The following is a 27,600-nucleotide window of genomic DNA, read 5'->3' on the forward strand; positions in this document are numbered from 1 at the left end:
CAGTTGAAATTTATAGACCAAAGATTGACAGATTTGTTTTTAAAGAAGAGTATCAAGACTTGAACTCAAAGCAAGTCAGGAGGTGGGAGGCAGCCATAATCTCTTTGAATGGTCTACTCTTGTTACACTTAATCTGGCGAGTTGGTTTTAGTTGATGTTTGCAATTTTATTTTCAAAACTGTACATTTTTGGTATTATAATGGCAACGTTGTCCTCATCATCATCCTGACAGCCAACTCATCCTGCCAGTCTTGGCTCACTCTTGGTACTTCAATTCCGTTGTTTGAATGTGTCTCGTAGACCAACAACACACCCAAATCCAAAAATAGTAACTGTGGAGTTTCAGTCCTTTAAAGGACATCCTGTCTTTTATTGGAAATTCAGGCAGGAAGAGGAGCCAAGACTGAGGATAAGCAGAGAAACCTACTCAGTAATTTCAGTGCCTTTTACTCAAGGAGAAGAGCATGTTTTAAAGACATGTTGGAACATGGAAGAAATAAAAGGGCAGGAAATGACTCGTTCGGAGGAGTGCCATGAAATATCCTCAACCCAGAAATCGAGCTTTGATGTCTCATGAGCAACCTGTCTGGACCGCAGAAGCACCTGGTAAATTAGTCAGCCTCATGTTACCAAGTGAGATCAGTTAATTTGATAGATAAGTAAAGATTCTGGTGAATAGTTCTCTGAAATGTTTAGTATTTCAAATGGAGGGGAAAACAGAAACCCAAACATGATCAGTTATAGCCCATTCCATTTCTATAGAATTGAAAACAGAACAAAATATAAAAGCTTAGTCATTTTTCACGTCACTATTGGGTCTAGATGGATATTTTCTAGGAGAAAGTGAGGACTGCAGATGCTAGAGATCAGAGCCGAAAATGTGTTGCTGGAAAGGCGCAGCAGGTCAGGCAGCATGCAAGGAGCAGGCTCATGCCCGAAACGTTGATTCTCCTGCTCCTTGGATGCTGCCTGACCTGCTGCGCCTTTCCAGCAACACATTTTCAGCTCTAGATGGATATTTATCAACTTAAGGAGGTTTACAGTGTTCTGTACTAAGCACCCTAATTAGCAGTGGCTGAAGAAAGGTTGGTGCTGGTTTGGAATAATGTCCAAACTGTAGTCTTTTCATTTACGCCATGTTGAAGCTGAGCTGTTCAGGCAAGACAATTGCTTTGATGTGCTGTACTTTGTTTTTATTTATATTTTCTAAGTGGTCTATTAAAATTAGATTTATTCCACAGGGGTGATGGGACCAGAGTAAGATCTAGCCCATTACAGTTGTTCAAATAAACAGATGTAATTTTAATTCAATATAAAACACAGAACCTGGTCTCTAAAGACTAAACTGTCTAATTTTAGCTACATCCTTCATTGAATAAGAGGTCTGCCTGCACGTATGAAAGAAACTCGAGTCATGTGTGTGTAGACATCCGCTACCAACACAGACAGTTCCCCTCCCATTTAACGTTTACAGTCAAGCAACATGTAAGAGTGGCTCCCTTCTTTGCTCATCTTAGCTGCAAAAGGATATTAAAATCTGGAGAAGCACTAAAAAGCAGCTACATTTAGATGACAGAACTCTGAAAAAGGACTTCTCATCCATTTAATGCATAAACTTATTTAAAGTTGACATTAATTTGACAGACTAATTCTTCCTTCTTGCTCATCTCTTCTGCCCCTACTTTAAATGCAGGAACATGTGAGAAGTACTTTTGACTTCCATCCCTTCCAAGGTTGACTTAAAACAAGCTGTACTCACTCCATTGTCTGTGGTTTTAGATTCCCTACAGTGTGGAAACAGGCCTTTAGGCCCAACCAGTCCACACCAACCCTCCGAAGAGTGACTCACCCAGATCCATTTCCCTCTGACTAATGCACCTAACATGATGGAACAGGAAATTCGACGTTTCGGGCATAAGCCCTTCATCAGAATGAGGAAAGTGTGTCCAGCAGGCTAAGAGGTAGGGAGGGAGTCCCTCCTCCCTATCTTTTATCACACTTTCCTCATTCCTGATGAAGGGCTTATGCCCGAAACGTCGAATTTCCTGTTCCGTGGATGCTGCCTGAGCTGCTGCGCTTTTCCAGCAACACATTTTCAGCTCTGATCTCCAGCATCTGCAGACCTCACTTTCTCACCTAACACGATGGGCAATTTAGCATGGCCAATTCACCTGACCTGGACATCTTTGGACTATGGGAAGAAACTGGAGCACCCAGAGAAAACCCACGCACACTTGGTTGGTGGGGGGGGGGGGGGGGGGCGGGGAAAAGGGGTATGTGCAAACTCCACAGAGTCGTCAGAGGCCAGAATAGAACCTGGGATTCTGGTGCTGTGAGGCAACAGTGCTAACCACTGAGCTAATGTGCCACCCCACTATAGAAACAGTAAAGGACAAGGAGGGTGGAGCAGGGAAGAGGAGCAGAACAACATACACGCCTCAGCTTTCAGTCACTGGAAAATGCATACAAGAGCTCTTACAAGAGGAATGAATGGGAAAGATGAGGACTCCTGCACAGCAACGGGCAAATGTGGCAGACCGGAGTAGCACTCTAATACAGAATTTACATCTAAAGTCTACACTAAACTAGGACTACAGGCAAAATAAAACCAAGGATCCATTCTCTATTTAGTTAAGCTTTGGTTGAAGAGCTCAGGCCTGATTTGCACAACCTTTACTATCTGTGTAACTCTAGATGCTCCAAGTGGAATTCATTCTGGCTGGAGCACTGAGCTCTGCAGCAACTGGGGACCCTATGGTATCTACAGGGCTGAGGGGGTTCTGGATAGCATGTGGTCACCTTGAAAAAGCAGACACTAGGCTTAGGGCTGAGAAGATTAAAGGAGAGGAACCAGGTAGGCAGTAAGGGAACCTGGCTGCATTTTAATCATTTTTTTGCCTTGGGAAAACAGATGACAGTTCTTCTGTGAAGGCCAGCCAAAGCATGTGCACAGGTGAGTGGTCCAGCTGTACGAGGAAGAGAAAGTAAAATGCAAGGGCAATAGTGATAGGAGAAACTGGTACTGAGGGGAGTGGACAGGTACTTGTACAATTGTAGACATGGCATTTTGCCTCAGTGCCAGAGGCAAGGATGTTTTGGGACAGCTGCAGAGATGGTGGTTCACATTGGGACTAATGACAAGAACAATAACATCCTGCAAGCTGACTTCAGGAAGCTAGCTAAGAGATTGGAAGAGCACTGTTCTCAATGGCTATTGCATGTTGATCTTCATGAAGAAGGATGTCATACATGGACATCATGCTGAGAACTGTTGAGATGGTAGAATTGGTTTTTAACAGCAGAGTGATAAATCTGCAGAGCAGAATGAGACGTATCCCAGAATGTTGAGAGGGGAAGAAAAAGGCTCTGGCAATAGATTTTCAAACTCTGGCCACAGGACTACCAACATTCTCTTCTATTTTAAAGTAATAGGATAGACCAGGAAATTACAACCCAGTCAGTCTAGTAGGTAGGCTATTAAGAGAAAAAAAAAGCTGAACGATAGCATTTGCACTGGGAAAAAGGCATTGTTTAGTGTGGATTTAAGGATTTGACAAACTTGGGTGAATACTCAGAGGTAACCAGGAGTGTTGAGGGTAATGCATTTGATTATAATTAGCTTTGATAAGATCCATCATAGCAGTCTGGTCAAAGAAGAATTAACCCATGGGATCAAAGGCAAAGTGGCACTTTCTGTCCAGCATTTTGGTCAGTTATGAATCCAGAAGGGTGTTTGTTATTTATGTCTTTCCTGTTTGGTCATGCAGGGCTGACTGCTGCAGCACTGGCTATTTGTGTGATGCATTTAAAGATCTGGAATTAAATATAGAGGACATGGTCAAATTGGCAGCTCTTCCTTAAAAATAAATGGCTGTGTAAGAGGTCAGGAGAAAGAGCCAGGTGTGCTTGCATTTCACTTGTTTAAACTTAAACATGTGAATTTAACTTGGAGGGTAGTGGTAAGTGTTGTCTCATTTCTATTGGTATCATTCACACCAGCACAGCATGGAGGCCAGAGTTCAACTAGCAACAGATTGTTGACAAATAATCCAGTTAGTGTCTCTCATTCTCAACTTTTGCTTGCTGCAAAAATTCTTAACTCCAAACTGCAATGACAATTACACTACCCCTGATAACCCAACAGGATCCTTCAAGTTAATCCATTCTCCCACAACTTAAACATTTACAGCCTATTGTGGATGATTGTAGAGATATTCTAGCTCTGACAAGGATATGGATTCTGGGCATCAACCTCTTGCTCCTTAAACTGCTTTGACCAATGTTCCACGACTGGTCCAGCCCAAAATGAGTTATATGCATGGCTCAAAGTCTGAATTTAAAGATACCAGACCAAGTCGGAGTCTTCACCTCAAGTTCTTGTCCCCCACCAAGACTTCTTAATTTGTCTTTTGTCTCAAACCACCCTATCTGCATTCTTAATAATTTTCAATTCTCTCTCCACATTCTAGCTTTCTTAAAATTCACTTTCCTCCTGAAATCTTAAAACGTTTTCCACTCATTTTGGCAAGCATACTATTTGACTGTGCTCAATTCAACAGCTGGAACCAAAACAGCATAGTGAAAATCAATGCAAGCATCTCAAGAGTTCAGGTAGATTTATAAAATAGTTGTCAGCCACCTGAAAGAAAATGTATATTCCTTTCAAACTTAAATGCTTATTGTTTGTATCTGCCTTTTGATTCACTGCACCTTAATTGAAAAACAATTAGGTACACAATGATATAAAACTAAAGTTATAATTTGGTATAGCAGTAGAGATTAGTTTTACAAGTCTTTAATTTTGATTAGAATTCACAGCATATGAACAAGTCATTCAATCTGTTTATGCTTCATTATGATTTTCTGTACTTTACTATGATTCTTTATATCCCTAACCACTCCACTTGTTCATTAATCCAGCTGTATACTCCTCCTGGCAGCTTTCATTCGGGTTTGAAGAGGGTGACTACATTACTTGTCACTGCCCTTAAGTATATGTGTAGCCACACAAACTTTAAGGTTAAGTAAACTTGAAGCTGACACAGCAGACAGCTTTGGAACCGGAAAGGTTTCAGGCACTTTATGAACAGTAATGGTGCACATGTAACCAGCTTACAAATGCTCAATGTTAATGCTGGTTTACCTTAAAGATTAATCCATTCCTCGATAGAACTGAGGAATTTTAATTTTGGGATTACTGAGAATTGAAAGTAGTACACAAGAAAATACACATTGAAGGATTTTTTTTTATTATTGCTTGTTAATGCCAACTTCATTCCTAGTGACAAATATATTACAGATTTCAATGAAATGTTTCACAATACAAAATCCACATCAGTCCAAACTCTCTGTACAATGTCCTCCCAGTACATGCTGGGTAATCTTAGCCTCAATAAATTTAAACTTAAAAAAATAAGTAAACTGACTGGCTTCTTCCTTCTTCTGATGTGACCTTCATCTTAAGTTAAAAATGAGGTAAAATAAATTTTTACACCATCTATTTCTTGCCCAAAGCTTTATCCAAATTGTTCTTTATGGCATCCAGGAAGTCAGTAGTGTTGACATAATGCTCATTCAATCGTACGCTGAAGGGAAAAACAGAACACATCTAAACTTAGGGAGAGACAGGAATGAAACATAACTTTGCATCACACAAGTTTTTTAAAAAACAAAACAAAGATAGGATTGGTATAAAGCAGATACATGACCCACTTAGTCAATGCAAAAAGCAGGTTTAAATCGATAATACCTGTTATCTGGTCTCCTGCTTACATGGCTCTCCCTCTTCCACATGTAATCTTAAACTTATTTCCAGATCAGAGAGACAAGTGGTCAAGGAGGCATACTGCATGCTTTCCTTCATCAGACAGGGTATTGAGTACAAGAGTTGGCAGATCATGGTACAGATGTACGAGACTTGGGATCGGCCACATTTGGAATACTACATACAATTCTGGTCACCACATTACCAAAAGGATGTGGATGCCTTGGAGGGGGTGCAGAGGAAGTTCACCAGGATGTTGCTTGGTTTGGAAGGCACTAGCTATGAAGAGAGGTTGAGTAGGTTAGGATTATTTTCATTAGAAAGAAGGTGGTTGAGGGGGGACCTGATTGATGCCTATAAAATCATAAGAGGGTGAATGGCATGTCCAAACAGGTTGATTAAGAACTATTCTAACCTAGCTCCCTGTCTTTTTTATCATAGGGATTTGTACCCAGAAATGCTGAACTGCCAACAGGAACTGACAGCTTGATTTGAGGCATTGTTAGGAGGTGGAGATGGGAAGACAGCTCTTTTTGGCTTGTGACCAGTGCAGATGAATTCATTCCAAACTATAACTCTGGATCACTAAACTAGGCACTAGGTTTCATTTAAGTTCAGCACATGAAGAATATGTCAATTTTATACAAAGTACAACTTACTGACTGAGACCATGGATACAACCAGCCAGATCTTTAGTCATGATGCCACTTTCAACCGTTTCAACACACACCTGTTCCAATGTCTGGGAAAACCTTGAAAATAAAATCAAGGTTACAGTACATTTGAATTAATATTAAACAAAATTATTGTGCCAGGACACAAAAACAATGAATCACAATATTAATATCTTCAGTAGTCAATACTCAAAGTTAACTTCATCTTAGGTTCAGTGTTCCTCCTGGCTAACTGTTGATGATTACAATATTCACAACCTCAAATCATTATACAGTGAGCTTGATCTCCTCTGTTCAGTAATGAGACAACACCAGAAAGAGAACAAGCATTAAGTCAATACTTTTATACAAAGCCTCGGGAACAGAAATTAAACTGATTTGTCAGTGTCCAGTGCAAATGTAGCCAGGAGAGGTGCAGAATAAGCTTGTCAGTGTGGTTCAAGTTTTTCAACTAATCAGAACTGCACATAACATGTAAACTTATGAGCTAACATTAAAAAGAACACCCTTGGTCTGCATCATGAAATACCAACCCACGATCCTGTCTTACCTGATGAGTTCTTGATTGCCATCCAGCTTCCCACGGTGTTCAAGGCCTCGAGTCCAAGCAAAAATGCTCGCAATGGGATTCGTACTGGTAGGATTGCCCTGCAACATTGGAAAATGGTAAGACTAGCCAACTCCTACCAAGTGATTAGTACAGCACTCCTTCACTGAAGCTGCAGAGTTTAAGACTTCACAATTTCAGGAGAGATGAACTCAGATAGAACTAACCACTAAGATCTTGCAAAACAGTTTACCATCTAAATACAACTACAGAACATTTGGAAATGGGAAATGAGCAAAATGGTTAGTGTTTCAGTAACCAGATGGATTTGTGACGACTGACAAAAACCAGAAGGCCTTGAATTAAGGTCTAGACCATTATGACAAAGTTCAATAGTCAACTTTCAAAGAGGGAATTGGATAAAAATAGGTGTGCACTGGGGAAAATCAGTAGGAAAAAAAAATAGAAGTCTAACCCAAATAGTTCCAGAACCAGCACAGACTCAAACCGTCTAATGTGCGGTGAAGATCTGTTATAAATATCCACAATAACAATTTTATTAAAGGAGTGTATTACGTCAAGATCAAGGATTGTGGATATAATGCCCATTTTAAGTTGGATCCAATTAGTCTGAAGGTAGTAATATTTAACTGAACAAAACTAAATTTAATCCATTCTACAATCAAAATTAAGCAAAATCTATAAGCACAGTTATATTGTTCCAAATGTTGAGATGAACTCAAAATAAATTGACCTAAGTGATTCAGAGAAAGTACTTTTAAATCTGTATAATCTATTCACAAGTAGCAGAGAATAAGCATGACAACAGAAGGATTGTGCAGAACAACTAGTTAGAATGTATTTTGCTCCTTCAAGACTTTGATTCTGGGGTGGCCCAATAGAGTTGCACACTCACCAGGTGAACAGAGCATTGCAAAAGGCTAGAAAAAGAAATTTGCTGCTGTATTAATTAATTACAGCAATTAATTACACCAAAACATGCCACTAAAAGCCAAAGTCTATATTAATACTATATTAACAATGAAGATCTGAGTTGAATGCTTCTCATTAGAGGAAGTTGAATGCTTCTCATTAATACTTCCTCTAATGAGAAGCATTCAACTCAGATCTTCATTGTTCATTAATTTTTTTTGATAAATGTTAAATGAAAATGAAAATGAATTATATTGTGGAGTGCCTTAACAGGGGTTTCAGAGAAGTGTTATTTTAGCTCTCCAAGGGGAACTAAGAATGAACACCGACTAGAGTCAGATCTCTCCATCTCACAGTCGCAGTGTGATGAAGTATCAACTCTGAATCATTCATGGCTGAGAGGAATTGTAGGGAGGAAATGTTTCAAGACTAAATAAACAGACTTGCAGACAAAGTGGGAGTAAAATGAAAGCATCTTGCTGCCCTACTCCTATAAACAATTGCTAATACTTGGGATAGCAGGCTCCCAGTTGCAAAATTTTGATTAATCAATAATTTCTTTTATAAGCATTGAGATTTGGTGCCACCTGAAACACTGTCTGCAATAGTTAAAATACTAAATCCAGCATAACTTTGTTATGAGTCTCAATCTTGCCTTCTGGTGTTCTCTGTAGTGGCGTGTGACTGTACCATGAGCTGCCTCTGCTTCAATCGTCTTTCCATCAGGGCAAACCAAAACAGAGGTCATTAAGCCAAGAGAGCCAAATCCTAAAGGAAAAGAAAGCGTATATGAAGGGATGGGCAGACAGTGTTCAGAATTCAGTTTGAAGATTCCCATCTGAATGCTTCAAGATATGATCCAGGCCTGCTTCATCATTCAACATGATCATAGATGATCTTCTGTTTCATTTTCTTGCCAACATCCCGGAAAACAAATAATTGGAAAAACTCAGCAGGTCTGACAGTATCAATGGAGAGAAAGCAAAGTCAATAGAGTTCAGTGAAGATGACTCTTCAAAAGGCTTCCGAAGAGCAAAGATGAACGTTGACTCTGCTTTCTCTCCAGGGATGCTGCCAGACCGGCTGAGTTTCTCCAACTTTTTTGTTTCAGATCTTTAGCATCTGATTGGGTTTATTTTAAGTCTACATCCTCCAATTCTGAGTGGCCAAAAACTTGTTAACCTTGAACATAGCTATTGGTTAAATTTTGGGTAGAAAATACAATCTGAAGAGTCAACAGTGTTTTCTCATTTGGCAATAACAGATGTTAGAAAACCTTGCCAAAAAATTCCCAAATGCTACCTTACTTCAGCTGAGGTAAGGTGGTATAGTTCAGCTAGTATGGTCAGGGCTGAGGGGACTCCAGTAACAAGAGATCCCTGTGGGCGGCACGGTGGCACAGTGGTTAGCACTGCTGCCTCACAGCGCCTGTAGACCCGGGTTCAATTCCCGACTCAGGCGACTGACTGTGTGGAGTTTGCACGTTCTCCCTGTGTCTGCGTGGGTTTTCTCCGGGTGCTCCGGTTTCCTCCCACAGTCCAAAGATGTGCGGTTCAGGTGAATTGGCGAAGCTAAATTGTCCGTAGTGTTAGGTAAGGGGTAAATGTACGGGTATGGGTGGGTTGCGCTTCGGCGGGTCGGTGTGGACTTGTTGGGCCGAAGGGCCTGTTTCCACACTGTAAGTCTAATCTAAGTCTAATCTAAAAAAAGAGTCTAAATAAGATATCTATTAAATTTTATTAATGTCTGCAGATAGCTTTCTCTTAAATGGAAGACAAAAAAAATCACCTTGAGCCAGAATATCAGACTGTACATCACCATCATAGTTCTTGCAGGCCCAAACAAAACCACCAGAGGACTTCAGCACTTGAGCAACCATGTCATCAATAAGACGATGCTCATACCATATACCAGCCTTCTCAAAGTCTCCTTTGTATTTCCTGCAAAGAGAGTATAAATGGCAGATCAGCATAACCTGTACGGTGGCAATTATTTCAGGTGATAACCATTGGTTCTTTGCTCCCATCTTTCCTACAGACCGCGCAATCCATTTGTCATCCACCTCTGTGGAATTAGTGACAACGTTATCTATTTAAACATGGAGATGCTTCCACTATTTCGCATTGGCTGCCTTTAGTGTAAATCGCACTAGAACAGTTAAGATTACAGTTAAAACCTTCAAAAAAAAAAGGTATCCAATGCTACACCTCCAACACATGCAAAAATTAAATTTAAATTCTGGTTCGGTGTCTTAAATTCTTGACTGATCAAGGAAAAAAAAACAAAAATACTTACTGCTGAAAAACCTCCTCAAAAATGTCTTTGAAGCGTCCATCATAAGCCTTTAGAATAGTATTCTTGGTGCTCATATAGAGTGGCCACTTCTTCTGCAAGGCATACTGAAAGCAGCTGTGTGCAAAACCATTGATGGACTGAAAAAACAGCCAGAGAAATGTTTAATTGGAACATTTCAGAGCCACTCCTCAATTTGGAATCACATTTAAGGTCATTACCCACCCTTTGTTAGGGCACAGCTGGTGGAGAGAGATTGTCTGCCTCTATACTGCTTCCAGTTCAGCTTCTAAACTTGCAGATTCACCCAGAAAATTCTCATCTTCACTCAGATAAGGCTCTACAAACTGTTTCATGCAGAAATTTGGTGTTCCTTTAATACCTTCCTTCAATGAGGTACTGATCAAAAATTTCCAACTACACAATTTCAAGTCATTGAACATCAGGTGCAGAGGTGTTCCATCTGTGGGAGATTCAAAATTAGGGGCCATAAGAATCTTGTTGACCCCAATAACTAAAATCATTCAAATTTTGTTATTGGTAAAAGGATAACAGCAAGATTCTACTTTAAGCATTACTGTAACAAAAGAGGCTATGGCACCATTAATTAAACACTATGCAATTAAAAAAAATGTTACCTACAAACCACACTATTTTACAAAAACTATCCATTCTCCCTTTAGTGATTCAATGTTTTAAGACCCTGCCCAAAGGGATTTTTGGTAAGAGGACCTGATTCACTTTCCCAGTCCGATAACAGAATTCTGAGCTTTTTCAGTGAAGCCTTTCCTAGACATTCCTGGTCTAGCACAATACAGTAAATTATCCAGCCTGGTTTCAATCAAACTTTGTTTCTTAATCTCACGATAAGCTTCCATCTACTTTCCCACTTGACAAACCATAGATGCCTTTGGTCTCACTTGGGTGAACATGTTTGGGAGACTGATATTTTAAAAGTCACTTAAATGAATCACGTGGGATTTCTAACCAGAAAGAAATTTGTGACAGGCTATTAGGCATCAACTCTCAAAAGATAGATAATTTAAAATTTAAATCACTTGTAACCCCAATCTTCTTGACCCCTTCCCAGGATACTGAGAATTAAATGCTGTTACTATAATCTTCAAGGGTGAGCAACTTACAAACCAGGCCAGATAACAGGTAGATGACATAAGATCCCTTTATGTTTCATACAGTATATAAAAATCACAACTCCAAAAACATATCTGCAACCATAAACATTAAACAAAGAAATTACATTGGTATGGGATCTTAAAAAGGTCAAATGTGGAAAGTCTATAAAGTGTATAAAACTGTTCCAACAAGAGCAAAAGACACATTCACTTGAAAGCCAGACTGTCATGATATTAAGAGGTGCACAATATCAAAGAACAGCAAATTTGAGAATTGTTTTTTTTTAGGAAAAGGCAGTGGCCCCATCTTACTGAGGGACACAGCAATTAAAAAGCAAAGGTGGAAACTCCCACCCTTACTCCAAAGTGAGTGAAAAAAAAATCAAAAGAACTTCCAATAATTGTGACTACACACAAGAATCACTTACCTCATCAGTGTTGTACATGCCCATTCCAACACCACCTCCAGGAAAGTTATATACCTCCCACTCCTTGGCAGCACTGGCATCCTTTGGAGTGAAGACCAACTTGAATTGACCAGGTTTGTCCACCACAAAATCTGTAGCTTTGTACTGCAAGGAAAATAAAGCTGATGGTAGGTACAGGAGTACACATTCTTGAATAGTGTAACTGAAGGTGGCAGTAACACCTCAACATTAATGGAAAGCTTCCCTCTGCTCTGATGGAAAGCAGAGAATGCTCAAGAAATACAAACAAACAGAGGGATTATATTAAAAAGGAGTAACACCTTAAGATGCCAAGCCCAAATATGAATAATAGAGCACAGTAATTTCTCATTTCAAAGACATAATATTTTCAAGTGAAAGTGCAAACATACATTAAAAAGGCAAGGATAGTCACGCTACGTTATCAAAATGGAAAATCTCAAGTGGTCAGAAGCATTGATAAGCTGGTGTAATCAAAGCAGATTAGATTAAATGAAACACGCACACTTTAGTCTACACTTCTGTCATTACTTAGATAAAGCAATTTCCCACTCCCTTTGAGCTGCAGGGGAAACAGATAAACACTTCATAAATCACAAGGTTGATTATTACATGGATCACAACTAATTTCTTTCTTCAGAAAAAGTTTGACTAATTCTACTAATACTAAGGCAGCATTCTGTATTAGCTCAGTCTTTAAGTCAGTGGTTACAGAACGGCTTCCTCACTGTTCTAATGAAGCCATTTGAATTTGGAAAGGCACCATGCAGTGCTCTATGGATACAGTCAAAATGCCATACACCCAGGGAAGTCAGGTTAAAATGCTGCATTTATGTTGCTACTGTTAGAAACAACATTTTTTGGCATATCACACCCTTTTAAACATCAGACAGGTATAATCAGCCACAATGAATGATCACACTACCAATACCCACTGGTAGCAGCACTAAATGATTACTACTTCGAGTAGGTAGCATTCAATGAACTGTGACTGCCAAGAGTGTCAAGCCACGAATGGTCCTTGGCAAAAACCCAGCCGCTTCACGTGAATTCTAACTTATTGCAGCATCAACATCTATACGGTTTATGGATGTTTTTGGGGCTAATATCACTTGTTCATTCTCTTTATTACTCGACAATTGAGGTAGCGTTGATACATCTGTTCCATTCAAGAAACCCACCAAATCCCTTCAAAAGGAGTGAAAACTACAAAATGTAGGTATTGACCACGAAGAGGTGGTTAACCTGTCATTTGACAGCAAACAAGCTCAGAATTCACAAAAGCTTTTGTCCTCTGGCCACTAAACTAACTGATAAACAATGGAGAGCATTTCATTTTAATGCATCAGGTAAAGTCAGCATGTCTATAAGGAAAGAGCATAAGCAGCTTTTCCTATGAAAGTGTGACTCACCACCAGTATCAGTTCTCAGTATCATGAAATAGGGCACTTTCAATCAAATCCTGCCCCATAAGAACTGAATAGTTATCAATAAATTAGTCTCATTTACACGAATGGTCTCAAAACATACTTTAAAAAAATCAACCTGTTCGGACATGTTGATGTCTCAAAGATATACGATTTGAATCCAGGGCTGTCTAAGAGTTAGGGATACCACCACTGCAGCACAAACCCTCCTTGCACAGCATTTAAAAGTGTACCCTAATTAAACCTAATTCTTAACCAAGATAACACACCTGGTCACCATGTGCATGTCTGCCAATGGTGATGGGTTTAGACCAACCAGGAACAAGTCGAGGGATGTTGTTGCAGATAATAGGCTCACGGAAGACAGTACCACCCAAAATGTTTCTGATTGTACCATTCGGACTCTTCCACATTTTCTTCAGTTTAAATTCTGCGAAAGCCAGATTTTCAATAAGTTTTACAAAACAAGAAATACTGAGAATTGCAATGCATTTACAATAACATTTTAAACTTAGCATAACCATACAATGATGTCAAACCTGGGAGTATGAAGCAGGCTAAATTTAAAAATTTAAATCATCCAGTTTTTTGTTCATGTATTGTTCTTTTACACGATCCGTGGATACTGGGGGGGGGGGGGGCATAGTGAATGAGCTGGAGAGGATCCTGGGAGTGGAAGTTAGGGAAGGTCTGGTGTCCCTCCTTTTGAGGCTACCGAACCTTCCTTCTTTGGGTGAGCATGGGAAGAGGTTATTCAACATTGTTACGCACTGCGTGACGAAAAACACCCTAATGCATTGGATATCAGAAACGGCGCCAGGTTGGTGCAGATTTGTGACAGAGCACGTCCCTCATGACAACCTGACAAGTATGGCGCACCACAGAACAGAGTAACTTTATATGACGTGGCAGCCTTTTCTAAATACCAGTGACATTTTAAATACAGGTATAATCAGAGTCATAGACATGTACATGAAGGAAACAGACCCTTTGGTCCAACTCGCCCATGCCAATCTGATATCCCAACTCAATCTAGTCCCACCTGCCAGCACCCGGCCCATATCCACCAAACCCATATCCACCAAACCCGTCCTATTCATATGCCCACCCAGATGCCTTTTAAAATGTTGCAATTATACAAGCCTCCACCACTTCCTCTAGCAGCTCATTCCATACACACACCACCCTATGCGTGAAAAAGTTGCCCCTTAAGTCTCTTTTACATCTTTCCCCTCTCACCCTAAACCTATGCCCTCTAGTTCTGGACTCCCCACTCCAGGGAAGAGACTGTGTCTATTTATCCTATCCAAGCCCCTCATGACTTTGTAGACCTCTACAAGGTCACCTGTGGATGGGAACCTTGTTGGAGGTGTGGCAAATGGAGCAATGCACTATAGTACAATGTAGTGTAATTTAAGTTTACTGGATGTGATTTGATTTAATGTTGATTTATTTATTTTGAGTTTGTGCTAATTTGGTTTAAGTAAATGAGTTAACTTATCATAAGAATAAACTGCCTATTATTCATGTTACAGTACAATATTTTTCTATTCTTCTGTACTTTTGTATAGAACGTTTTTTTGGTTTGCGCCAATGGAAAAAAGTGAAAATGTTTCAATATATACACATTAAAAACAAGTTCACTGAGCACAGACATCTCTTACTGAAGAAGGAAGATAGATTTTAGGAAGGGGATAAACTATAAGGAAAGGAAGTTAAGGAGACCATCAAAATTGAAGGAAACAACTGAAATATTAGTACTAAACAAAAAGGAAAGATTTTAATCTAAAAAAAACCCCAAAAGATAACAAGTAACAAAAAAATTCAGTAAGAGCTTTTTGAAAATACATTGCAGTCTTCATAGCAGAACACACTGATATTATTCCACAATTCCAAGTGATGTGTCCTGGTAAACTGGAAATTCACGAGGGGGAAAGGAAGTTAAAAATAATTCAGATATTTTTGCTGTTGTAAAGTAGGTGACGCGAAATCATTTGGGGTTTACAAAAGGCACTGGGAAGACAGATGTAGGAAAACTAGAGACGCCAATGAGTTTTGATGAAGCGGTAAAAGGAAAGCCCAGTGGAAACTAAAAAGCTGCACCAAGTGCAACTTGACCAGGGATTGGTTGAGAAGAAAGTGCTAGATCTTGCATGGGTAAAGCTTTCCCATGTATGGAGTAGCAAGTAAAGAAATTATGCTTTTAACAGATACAGGAGCAAGTTAATCTTTGATGCTGAGATATATGTAATTCAGAAGGAGTATTGTAGAATAAAGTGGTAATATTTGGAATTCATAAGAAGAATGTTGCATTATAATAAAATGAGATTGGAGTGCCCTGTGAAAAGTGAAGCTGTGGCTGGATTAATACAGAAATTCTCAGTTGCAATTTATCCTTGGGAATGATGCAGCTGGATCACAGGTGGGAGTGATGCACACAGTGGTTGAAAAGCTTGTAGAGAAAAAAAAACAAGTCAGGCAACTGAGGTACTACAGCAGGTATATCCTGTGATTTTCCCTCTGTGTGGTAACATCATAAAGCCACAGTTGAAACTAGGAGAAATCAAAAAACACAGATTTGGAAACAACTTCAATGACCAGAAACTACATTTACTCAAACTGATGAGGAAAAATGAAGCCTTGATGAGAAATGGAGACCATCACATTCAAGCAGATGAGAAAGGGACAGATGTACAAGAAGTTGCATTACCAGTGGGTAATAGAAAGGTGATATTGCAGATAGCACATGAATTACTAATAGATGGGGGTCATTTAGGATTAAGAAAAATTCAAATCAAAATATAAAAACATTTTCATTTGATTGGACTGCATACAAATGTGGCTGAATTTTGCTAAATATCATTTGTGTCAAGTAATTGGAAAATCTTAGGCAGTGATAAAACCAGCATGCTTAATACCCATTCCCATATTTGAAGAATCTTTTAAGGGTCAAAATTGTGTAAGACCCCTACCTAAACCAAAAAGTGGGAATCAGTATTTTTCACCACAATGGGCATGTCTACTAAATTTTCAGAGGTCATTCTATCACAGCTAAAAAGGCTTGTAGAGAAATTACTCAGTTTTTTAAAAAAATAAAAGCTACATATTGGATCAAGGTCAAATTTTACAAAGTTATTCATGAAAGTCATGAAAACTTAGAAATAAGGTACTGTAATTCAAATTCACTCCATACCATTCAGAATCACAAAGCATTAAAATGGCATCAAACTTTAAAAGACCACAGGGCTTATGGTCCAGACTATAGAGAGGATTGGGATAGAAGGAATGCCATGCTAATTTTTGCAGTTAGGAATGCACCTGACAAATCAACTAAATTCAACCCACTCGAAACAGTTTTTGGGCATGAAGTGAAAGCCACAAATTCATTTCAGATAAATTGGTGAGAAAATTCAGAGGGCACATATTTGTCCGATGGCAAATTTTAGGGAAAGATTAAATACAGCAGGTGAATTGGCGGACAACATGCTGTGCTACTTTCAAATGCTATGAAACAGGAAGCAGACAAGTGATCAAAATTTGTACTTTTGCTAAAAGAGATAGTGTCAGTGTTATTTCCCATAGTCATTGAACATTTAAAGACAAGGTTTAGGGGGCCTCAAAAGAAAATTGAGTGAGGGGCATTATTCGAGGCAAACGCCAGAGAAAAAAAATTGTCGTGTGAATATGGCCAAAAAGATATTTTGATAGGGAAAGAAAGATAGAGAGGTCCCCTTCCTAGACCTCTCCATCAACGACGACCGACTCAGACATCTTTTACAAACCCACTGACTCCCTGGATTACACCTCCCCCTACCTCCTGCAAGAATGCCATTCATATTCCAAATTCCTCTGCCTCCAGCGTATCAGCTCCCAGGAGAACCAGTTCCACCAGAAAACACACCAGATGGCCACCTTCTTTAAAGGCTGTAATTGCCCCTCCCATGTGGTTGAAGATGCCCTCCAACACCTCATCCACGTCCTGCACCTCCACCCTCAAACCCCACCCCTGCAACCACAACAAAGACAGAACCCCTCTGGATCCTCACCTTCCACCCCACCAACCTCTGCGTAAACCACATCACCCACCAACATTTCCGACACATACAAATGGATCCCATCAGGGATACAATTCCCTCCCCACCACATCTGCAAAGACCGGTCCCTCTGTGACTACCTGGTCAGGTCCATGCCCCCCACCCTCCCCTCCTAGTACCGTCCCCTCCCACTGTAGGAATTGCAAAACTTGCATCCACACCCCCACCCCCTCACCTCCATCCAAAGCCCCAAAGGAGCCTTCCACATCCAAAGTTTCACCTGCACTTCCACAAATGTCCTTTATTGCACGTGTTGACCCCGATGCGGTCTCCTTTACATTAGGGAGACTGGACGCCTTCGCGCAGAACACTTCAGGGAACATCACTGACACCTGCACTAATCAATCACACCACCCCATGTCCGAATATTTCAATACCCTCCTCCCACTCGGCTGACGACTTGTGGGTCCTGGGTCGCCTCCACCACCACCCGATGCCTAGAGGAAGAACGCCTCATCTTTCACCTCAGAACCCTTCAACCCCACGGCATCAACGTGAACTTCACCAGTTTCCTTATTTCCCCTCCCCCCATCTTACCCCAGTTTCAAACTTCCAGCTCAGTATCATCCTCATGACCTGTCCCACTCATCAATCTTCCTTCCCACCTATCCGTAGAACCCTCCTCTTGGACCTATCACCTATACGCCTTCCTCCATCCACCTACTGCACTCCCAGCTACTTTCTCCCTTGCCCCACTCCCTCTCCACTGGAGGCTCCCAGCCTCATTCCTGATGAAGGGCTCCTACCCGAAACAGATTTTCCTGCTCCCTGGATACTGCCTGATGTGCTGTGCATTTCCAGCACCACTCTAAACTTGGGCACTAATCTCCAGCATCTGCAGTCCTCACTTTCGCCCAATACCAGTTTAAAATCACACCATTTGGCATGAAAAAAAAACACCAGCCACATTTCAAAGACTAACCAATAAAATCATTTCAGGATTATTGTGTACACATCAAAAATCTGGTGATCTTTAGTCACACATTGAAGGAACATTTGCAGCATTTATTGGAATTGTTTGATAGTCTTCAAGAGACAGGCTTGGCGACCTGAGAGAAAGTTTGCAAAAGCCTAAGTCACATTTCTGGGCCATGTTATCGAATATGGTCAGTTGGCTCCACAGGATGTGAAAACAAAGGTCACTGGGGAGTTTCCCATTCCACCAAAGAGGGAAAGACTACAACTCATGGGATTGAGTGGTTTTATTAGAAACTTACACTCCATTTTAGCAACATGGTTGTTCCACTGATTGACTTGAAGTGCAGAAAATTTCAATAGATGGAGAAATGTCATAAGATATTTGACAGCCTGAAATCTGTGTAAACCACTACTCCTGTGTTAACCACACCTACTTACGCAAGCCATTCAAGATAGCTATGGGAGTGATGTAGGTGTCAATGCTGTATTCTTGCAAGAGGACGACAAGATCGATTGAGTATTTTTCCACAAAATTGAATCAAATATTCCACAACTGAGAAGGAGACCTTGCGTTTGGTGCTGGCGTTGCAACATTTCAACATTTATATTTCCAGTAATGCACCTGAGACAGTTGTCTATACTAATCGTAACCCATTAAGTTTTGACAAATTCCAAACTGTATTGGAGCTTATCATGCAGCTATTCAATTTAGGCGATAGTGAGGACTGCAAAAGCTGGACAGAGTTGACAAAGTGTGATGCTGAAAGATGCACAGATCAAGCAGCATCCGAGGTGGTCGGTCATTGTCTTGGGCAGGTACCTTCATCAGCCATACAATTTGAAAATCATGCATGGGCAGGAAGAGAGAAGGTAACTGCCAATTTGTTGTCAGTTTGATGGAGGGTGGTGGTGGTGGTATTGGAATTGGATGGTGGGGGGAAAAAAAGATTGAAATAGACTGCAGCAGTGAATAGATTAGAGTGGTGCTGGAAACGCACAGCAGGGCAGGCAGCATCAGAGGAGCAGGAAAAATCGACATTTCGGGCAAAAGCCCATCATCAGGAACCAGTGAATGTGTGCATGCTTAGAGTTAATGGATTGTACTGTACAAATAATGTAAAACTAAAGGCTATCTTTCTATATTTTAAGGGGGGGGGGGGTGTGACAAAACTATGGCTTTAACAGGTATATTTTGTCTTTTATGAAGGAAGGTCGAGACAGAAGTGACAAGCAGTCTGCTCAAAGCCAAACTGAATGAGTGGGGTCAAGTTCTCACAAAACCAGGATTTTTAGTTTTAGATTTTAATAGCAGTTGCTGGCGTCTTGAAGCTGGATGTGGAAACTCTTTTCTGTTTCAGCTAAAAGCAGAGTTCACTTCCTGCTGCTAGAATTGCTCATTGGACAACTTATTTTACTGAATTTGCCTTCACCAAGGGTGTGTTTGTGCGTTATGATACAGATCATTGCGCTATAATGCACGCTTTGTTAATGTGAATTCGCTATAACACATTAGCGAAATTGGGGACAATGTTTCTATAGCGTGAACTTTTAAAGCATTATTGATAATACGATTCCAGTCCCATTAGTTTAAATTGTGTTGCTATTATGCATTTTCTTATAATACAGGATTGCGCAAGAACAGAACTACCAAATTATAGCAGATCTATACTAAAACAGTTAATTAGTAGTCAATATATCGATTATTTTGTTAAGATTTTTACAGTTACAGTTAAGATTTTTAAAAACTTTGTCTATTTTAACTGGAGTACAAAAATAAAGTGTTTTGCTTAACAGTAGTTGGACAAAATTGCATCTGGTACGCAACATCTTACACTCATTGATGCGGATGTAGGTTTGTTCACTGAGCTGAAAGGTTCATTTCCAGATGTTTCATTACCTTACCAGGTAACATCTTCAGTGGACCTCATGCAAAGCAATGCTGAAAATTCCTGCTTTCTATTGAAATGTTTGGGTTGGTGATGTAATTTCCTGTGGTGATGTTATTTCCTATGGCAAAGTCACTTCCTGTTCCTTTTCTCAGGGGGTGGTAGATGAGGTCTAACTCTGTTTGTTGATAGAGTTCTGGTTGGAATGCCATACTTCTAGGAATTCTTGTGCGTGTCTTTGTTTGACTTGTCCTAGGATGGATGTGTTGTCCCAGTCGAAGTGGTGTCCTTCCACATCCGTATGTGAGGATACTAGTGAGAAAGGGTCATGCCTCTTTGAGGCTAGTTGGTGTTCATGTATCCTGGCGTCTAGTTTTCTGCCTGTTTGTCCAATGTAGTGTTAGTTACAGTCCTTGCATGGTATTTTGTATATGACGTTAGTTTTGCTCATTGTCTGTCAACAAACCCAAACAAGCAGACAAAACACGTCCAGAAACCTGAGCCACTCTCTCCTACATCAAAGACATCTCAGAAATGACTGCCAGATTACTCAGACCCTTGGCTGCATGGTAGCCCACAAACCCACTAAATACTAAAACAGCAGCTAATGAATTTGAAAGACCCTAAACAATGAGGGAGACTGGTGAGGCCAGAATTCTAACTTCAGGAATCACAACAGTCTGTTTACTCTGCAACATCACAGCAATGAGAAATTGGGTAATGCACGTTTTGAAAAGGGAGTGATAAATATTGATCAAGAATTGGAGAACTTTCCTGTTGAAAAGGTGCCTTGAAAGAGTTTACATTTATTAAGAGTACAGAAGGCAGCTCACCAATTCATAAGACAACCCCTTTATAGTTGCAGACTCCCTCAACTGAAGAGTCTACCTAGATCTGTACTCGTCCAAGGTCTTTCAGAGGTACGAATCCCACCACATCAAAGACACCCAAGTACAAAAACTGAAGTATAAATTTAAAAAAAGACAAAGTTAAAAGATCAACATTATGGTCCTTATAAAACTCATTTGCAGTGAAATAAAATGAACTATAATTATCAACATAAGGCAAACCAATACCTTTAGCTTGTCATAAAGATGTACTGTATTGAAATAAATCTTAGCAGTGATTTTGATTCTACGCATGAACACAGCTTAAAACGAAGGACAAAGGAAACCTTTACCTATTACTCGGTCCTCATCAGGAGTGATAGTGGCACACTTGACTGCAACGTGATACTTCTGGGTTGCGAGTGCAGAGTCAATCGTAACTTGATCATCAGTGGCATCCCGATGTGGCAAACCCAAATCATAATACTTCATCTCCACATCAACGTTCGAAAGGATGAGCTGAAAAAGGTTTTACTATCAGCAATATTCAGGTTTGGAAGATATTAGAATAAGAACCCTCCTGACTAAAAGTAAAAAATCAAATCAAGATCTCTAGAGTACAACGTGCATTCCTTAAAATCCGTGTCAGTCCTGTGACAATGGATCAAATACAGGTCGTTCTACTATAACACACATTTCATTAACAAATTCTCTAACACTATTGATGAATTGGGGACACTTTCTAAAGCATGACGTTTTAAAGCGTGTATTGGTTATAACACAATTCCAGCCCCATTAGTTTAAATGTTGCTGCTATCAAACAATTTGCTTAACATTGGATCACACGAAAACATAAATGTTTATAGCACAACTGATTGTACTATGATTCAATTTGGTTAAGTTACCAAAGCCAAATAGGTGACCACAGCATCCCTCATTCCAGGGATGCTTGAGAAAAAGTACTAAACTTCAGATTAACATTTTTGCTGAGGCTAATGTAAAATGGCACCTTGCATCTTTCCTTACTATAGCATATTAAAACTGTTTGCCCAAAGTAGTGTTACAATAAAACCGTTTAAATACAAACCCATCATCTGTGCTGCCAGTAACTTAATTCCAAGATAGCATGTTAAAACAAACTTTATCTAAAGTTTATGAAGTTTAACAAAAACCCAGATAATTATGGGTGTGTAAATAAGCAGCCTTTGTTTACCCATGGAACAAGCTCTTGAGTAAGGAAAGAGTCAAAAGATATAGTAGGAACCAGGAAAGTGGAATTCAGACCACAAGATCAGCCATGACCTAACTAATGCACATCTCCAGCTTTTAATGCAGGTATTGTTATGGCTGCCCCTGAATCGGCTGAACTCCATTTCCCTTTCTGCAGTCACTGGTTAAACAATATCAGTCTTCATATTGTGTTCCGGGCTGAGTTTTAAAGCTTGTGCAACCTATTCAGCCATGTATCACTGCAAAACATGCCCAAATCAGTTCCACCACAAACCTTAATCTGTACCCAAATTCTGAATGATGACTATTTTAACTGCCCACCATTGAATTGTTAATCTTCGTCAAAATTTGTGTCAAGTGTTTATGCAGCTCAATTCATACCTGGCCTGGGATCTACCCCACCTATAATTTCCTTAACTGATACCCTTCCTAAGCCCTCCACCTGTACACGTCTCATTTACACTCAATATCAGCTGCCTTTTCTCCCCAAGCCCCTCCCCTAGTGGGCAGCATGGTGGCACTGCTGCCTCACAGCGCCAGAGACCCGGGTTCAATTCCCACCTCAGGCGACTGCGTGTGGAGTTTTGCACATTCTCCCCGTGTTTGCATGGGTTTCCTCCGGGTGCTCCGGTTTCCTCCCACAGTCCAAAAATGTGCAGGTTAGGTGAATTGGCCATGCTAAATTGCCCGTAGTGTTAGATGCAGGGGTAAATGTAGGGGAATGGGTCTGGGTGGGTGCGCTTCGGCGGGTCGGTGTGGACTTATTGGGCCGAAGGGCTTGCTTCCACACTAAGTAATCTAATCTATGTAGAAAACTTTGAAAACACCTCAAATCTCTCTGACCAGGTTCTGTTACCTCAATCTCCTTTTGGTTATACTGGTTGAAATATTCATGTGTCTAAAATATCAATTCCAGCTCATATTGATGAACAGCTTTTGGAGGAGCTTTGGAAGTGCTCACAATTGTTGATACCAGGTGTTAATGTATTACATCAACCTTAAATGCAGCTGGTGGAGCCTATTTATTTCAAGGTTGACTAATGTAGTGAAAACACTTTCACAACTTCAGGACATTCCAAGTACTACAAAACCAATAACATTTAGCAGTGTTTGAAATGCAAGGAATTACTTTCAAATACCAAAGACGTTTTGAGGAGAGAGGAGAGAGAATTTTTTACAAAGGGTAATACTATTTAAAAGAGGGTAATTCGCACATAGAATTAACTTCCTGAGGAAGTGGCTGATGTTTAGATTAGATTAGATTACTTAGTGTGGAAACAGGCCCTTCGGCCCAACAAGTCCACACCGACCTGCCGAAGCGCAACCCACCCATACCCCTACATTTACCCCTTAACACTACGGGCAATTTAGCATGGCCAATTCACCTGATCCGCACATTTTTGGACTGTGGGAGGAAACCGGAGCACCCGGAGGAAACCCACGCAGACACGGGGAGAACGTGCAAACGCCACACAGTCAGTCGCCTGAGTTGGGAATTGAACCCAGGTCTCAGGCACTGTGAGACAGCAGTGCTAACCACTGCGCCACCGTGCCGTCCACATGTGGGAACAGTTACAACATTTAAAAGACATTTGGATAGATACATGAATGGGAAAGGTTTAGAGAGATATGGGCCATGAGCAGGCAGATGGGACTAGTTTAGTTTGGGATTATAGAGTCAGAGTCATCGAGACGTACAGCATGCAAACAGACCCTTCGGTCCAACCGGTCCATGCCGACCAGATTTTGCAAGCAATATTCCAACAGTGGCCTAACCAATGTCCTGTACAGCCGCAACATAACCTCCCAATTCCTGTACTCAATACTCTGACCAATAAAGAAAAGCATACCAACACCACCTTCACTATCCTATCTACCTGTGACCCCACTTTCAAGGAACTATGAACCTGCACTCCAAGGTCTCTTTGTTCAGCAACATTCCCTAGGACCTTACCACTAAGTATACAAGTCCTGCTAAGATTTGCTTTCCCAAAATGCAGCACATCGCATTTATCGGAATTAAATTCCATCTGCCACTTCTCAGCCCTTTGGGGCCAGCATGGACTGGTTCAACTGAAGGGGGTATTTCCAAGTTCTATGGCAGACACAGATTAATTGCAGGGATTATATGCTTAAATTGAAAGTTTGATTGTTAATGCTCAAATTATTTTAATTGTGACGCACTGAGGCAATACCTCAACATTTATTGTATTGTTTTCACATCTGTACAAGGTGTCATTTAGCTGAAGCTACCAGCTTAATGCCTTTGCCTACTTTCACCACAGCCCATCAACAATTTGCCCCTCTCCATTGCTTCATCCAGTTCCTGTTAAAAAGGAACATTGACTCTGCTTCCATTACCTTTCTGCCAGTATATTACACAGACGCTTTAGAATCTGAATTTCCTTGAATTCAATACTGGAGGATCAAAGACAGTACCTGTGACAAATCAGAATTTGTCACCTCCTCAAAATAAAACAATTTGTTACCTTGATATTTTGTTGACCCAGAGCTGAGACCCCTGTCTACATCTTCACAATTACGCCAGTTTCTAAAACACACACACTTAGAATTAACTATTGTCTCGAAAACATGGTTGGAACACAACACCTTATCCTTACCTGCCAAACTAACCGAACATCCTTCTTCCATAAAACCCAGCTGAGGTACACTGCAAAAATTCACCAAAGAACCCACAACCACTTCCATCTAGGTAGCAGATACATGGCAACAATACCACCTGCAAGTTACCACCTAGTCACTCACCATTCAGACTTGGAAGTGTGTCTCAGATCCTTCATTGTCACTTAAAATCTTGGAATTCTCTCCCAATGGTATTATGGGTCTATCTACAGCACATGGACTGTAGCAATTCAGAGGATGGCCTGCATGTAGAATGAACTTCTTGACAAAGTGGTGGATGCGGGCACAGTTAGAACATTTAAAATTATTTGGATAGGTACACAAATGAATAGTTTGAAGGGATATGGGCCAAGAGCAGGCATGTGGGACAAGGTTAATTTGGGATTATGTTCAGCACAGATCTGTATCTGTGCTGTATGTCTGACAGATCACCACTCTCAAGGGCAACTAGGGACAAGCAATATCCTAATCCCATGAGAAATTTCAAAAATCCAGAATTATTGCTGGCAAGTTAATTGGAAGGGTTGAGGAATATGGGGCAAATGTGACTAGATTAATTTCAGACATCTGGTTGGCATGGACAAGTTGGACTGAAGCGTGTTTCCATGCTGTACATCTATGACTGACTCTAAGATACTGTTCACTCATCACTTCTGTCCAAGTTTCAAATCCTCCATTAAAATCATCCAGAAGTGGATGCAATACTCATTATTTAGATCAGAGTGGTGCTGAAAAGGCACAGCATGTCAAATAGCATCAGAGGAGCAGAAAAATTGACGTTTGCAAACACCCTTCATCATTTGTTAGTTAGCATCATCTAAACTCAAATCAGTTAACAGACAAAACAGCAGGAATAAGCAGGGCATTCTCAGGATGGCAAACTGCTGTTAGCCAGGTCCTACAGGGTTCAATGCTTGGACCACATCTGTTCACAATAGGTGATTCAGATGTGAAGACTCAAGCAAATCTGACTTGGACAACTGAAACAGGAATAATTCCAGCAAGACGCAAATAGGCTTTAAACTGGTTTGGATACGCTGAATGAATGGACAAGAAATGGCAGATGACAAAGAATGTCAATAGCTGTGAAGTTAGCCAATTGGCAGAAAATAAAAATGTAGGGCATTTCTGAAATGGAAGGGGCTGGGAAATGTTGATATCCAAAAGAACTTTGCACCCTTGTTCATCAGTCATTGAAAATTAGCATGCAGTTGTGGCAATTAGGAAGTCAAATGATATACTGGCCTTCATCACAAGGTGCTTGACTACAGAAGTAAGACTTCTTGCTGAAATTATATAGGACATTGGTGGATGTCACCTGGCGTACAGTATGCCATTTTGGTTTTGCTCTTCAAGGAGATACTTTTCAGGAAGGGTGTACAATAGAAGTGCACCAGGTTTGATCTGGTGATGATAGGCTTTGTGGACTTTCATTCTTGAGATGAAAGAGTAGACACAAAGATGTTTCCCCTGGATGACAAAAGAACTAGAGAGAGTAGTGACTCAATAAAGGGCTTGCTATCTAAAACCAAGATCAGAGGAATTGATTCAGTCCTACAGATTTAGAAGCTTAATCATGTAAAATGTAAAGCACAGAACTGAGACTGATGGAGATTAGTGGTAGACAAAACAAATGGAAGATAACGTGCCATGAACTATATGAATGGCAGGGCAGGCTTGAGGGACTGAACAGCTTCCTCTTGGTCTTAACTTACATTCCATGTTTAATTTCCTTCAATGCTTTACACCTTCTAAGACAACTTCCTCTTGCTCAAATATCAAACACACCCAGAACCTGGAAACATATTCACCAAGCTTTTACTGTACGGCAACAAGAACATTGAGGGGGTGGCAGCCAAGGGTCAGCTGTTTGACACACGCTCTGTAGCAGTTTACCTACCTATTAGGAACAGTGCATAATGAGCCATGCCATTGATTACGTGCTAGTGCTTTATTTCTTATTCACTCAGACGACATGGGCATCGCTGGCCTGCCAGCATTTTTAAATTGCTGGATCTTAGTTGCCCTTGAGCTGGTGATGAACTGCCTTCTGGAGTAGCTGCAGTCCATATGGTGGAAGTTGACCCACAATGCCCTTAGGGTGGGAATTGCAGGATTTTGGCCAAGCAACAGTGAAGAATTTGCAGATGGTATTCCCATGTATTTGTTACCTTTACCCTTCCAGTTGGAAGTGATTGTGGGTTGGGGTTTGGAAGATGCTGTGATTATCTTTGGTGAATTTTTGCAGAGCATCTTGTACACAGTACATACTGCTGCGCAGGTGGAGGAGAAGGTGGATGTTTGGGGATGTGGTGCCAGTCAAGCAGGCTGCTTTGTCCTGGATGGTTTCAAGCTTGAGTGGTATTGGAACTGCACCCATCTAGACAGGTGGGGAGTATTCAGTCATACTCCTGACTTGTGCTTTGTAGATGGTGGACAAATTTTGGGGAGTCAGGTGGTGAGCTATCACCGCAGTATTCCTATCCTCTGAGCTGCTCCTGTAGCCACTGTGTTTATGTGGCAAGTCCAATTGAAGCTCTGGTCAACGGTAACCCCAAGGAAATTGATAGTAAGGAATTCAGGGATAACTTTAGTTAATGACAACAGGTGGTGATCAGATTGCCTCTTTTTGGAGATATTCATGCTATGTAAATGCCAGGCAATGACTGTTACTCACCACTAGTCAAACCAAGCCTTTCTGTGGTTGCACTTAAACATGGGCTGCTTCAGCATCTGAGAAGCTGTGAATAGTGCTAATGATTAAGTAATATTCAGCAACCATCCAC

General features: G+C 40.6%; 1 protein-coding gene across 1 annotated transcript in view; it reads right to left on the reverse strand.

Moving 5' to 3' along the window:
• Window positions 1-5,226: 5,226 nt before the first annotated feature.
• The window catches only part of idh2 (isocitrate dehydrogenase (NADP(+)) 2), a 29,389-nt gene continuing 7,015 nt past the window's right edge, over window positions 5,227-27,600 (reverse strand). The window contains exons 3-11 of the mRNA XM_060853018.1: window positions 21,295-21,460; window positions 13,486-13,646; window positions 11,772-11,915; window positions 10,214-10,350; window positions 9,707-9,858; window positions 8,574-8,686; window positions 6,989-7,086; window positions 6,424-6,516; window positions 5,227-5,585 (exon numbers count right to left, since the gene is read on the reverse strand). Coding sequence (XP_060709001.1) covers window positions 5,498-5,585; window positions 6,424-6,516; window positions 6,989-7,086; window positions 8,574-8,686; window positions 9,707-9,858; window positions 10,214-10,350; window positions 11,772-11,915; window positions 13,486-13,646; window positions 21,295-21,460 — 1,152 coding nt within the window. The 3' untranslated portion in view covers window positions 5,227-5,497. The remainder of the gene's footprint in view (window positions 5,586-6,423; window positions 6,517-6,988; window positions 7,087-8,573; window positions 8,687-9,706; window positions 9,859-10,213; window positions 10,351-11,771; window positions 11,916-13,485; window positions 13,647-21,294; window positions 21,461-27,600) is intronic.

Source organism: Hemiscyllium ocellatum, chromosome 39 (assembly GCF_020745735.1).
Source record: "Hemiscyllium ocellatum isolate sHemOce1 chromosome 39, sHemOce1.pat.X.cur, whole genome shotgun sequence".
Taxonomy (NCBI): Eukaryota; Metazoa; Chordata; class Chondrichthyes; order Orectolobiformes; family Hemiscylliidae; genus Hemiscyllium; species Hemiscyllium ocellatum.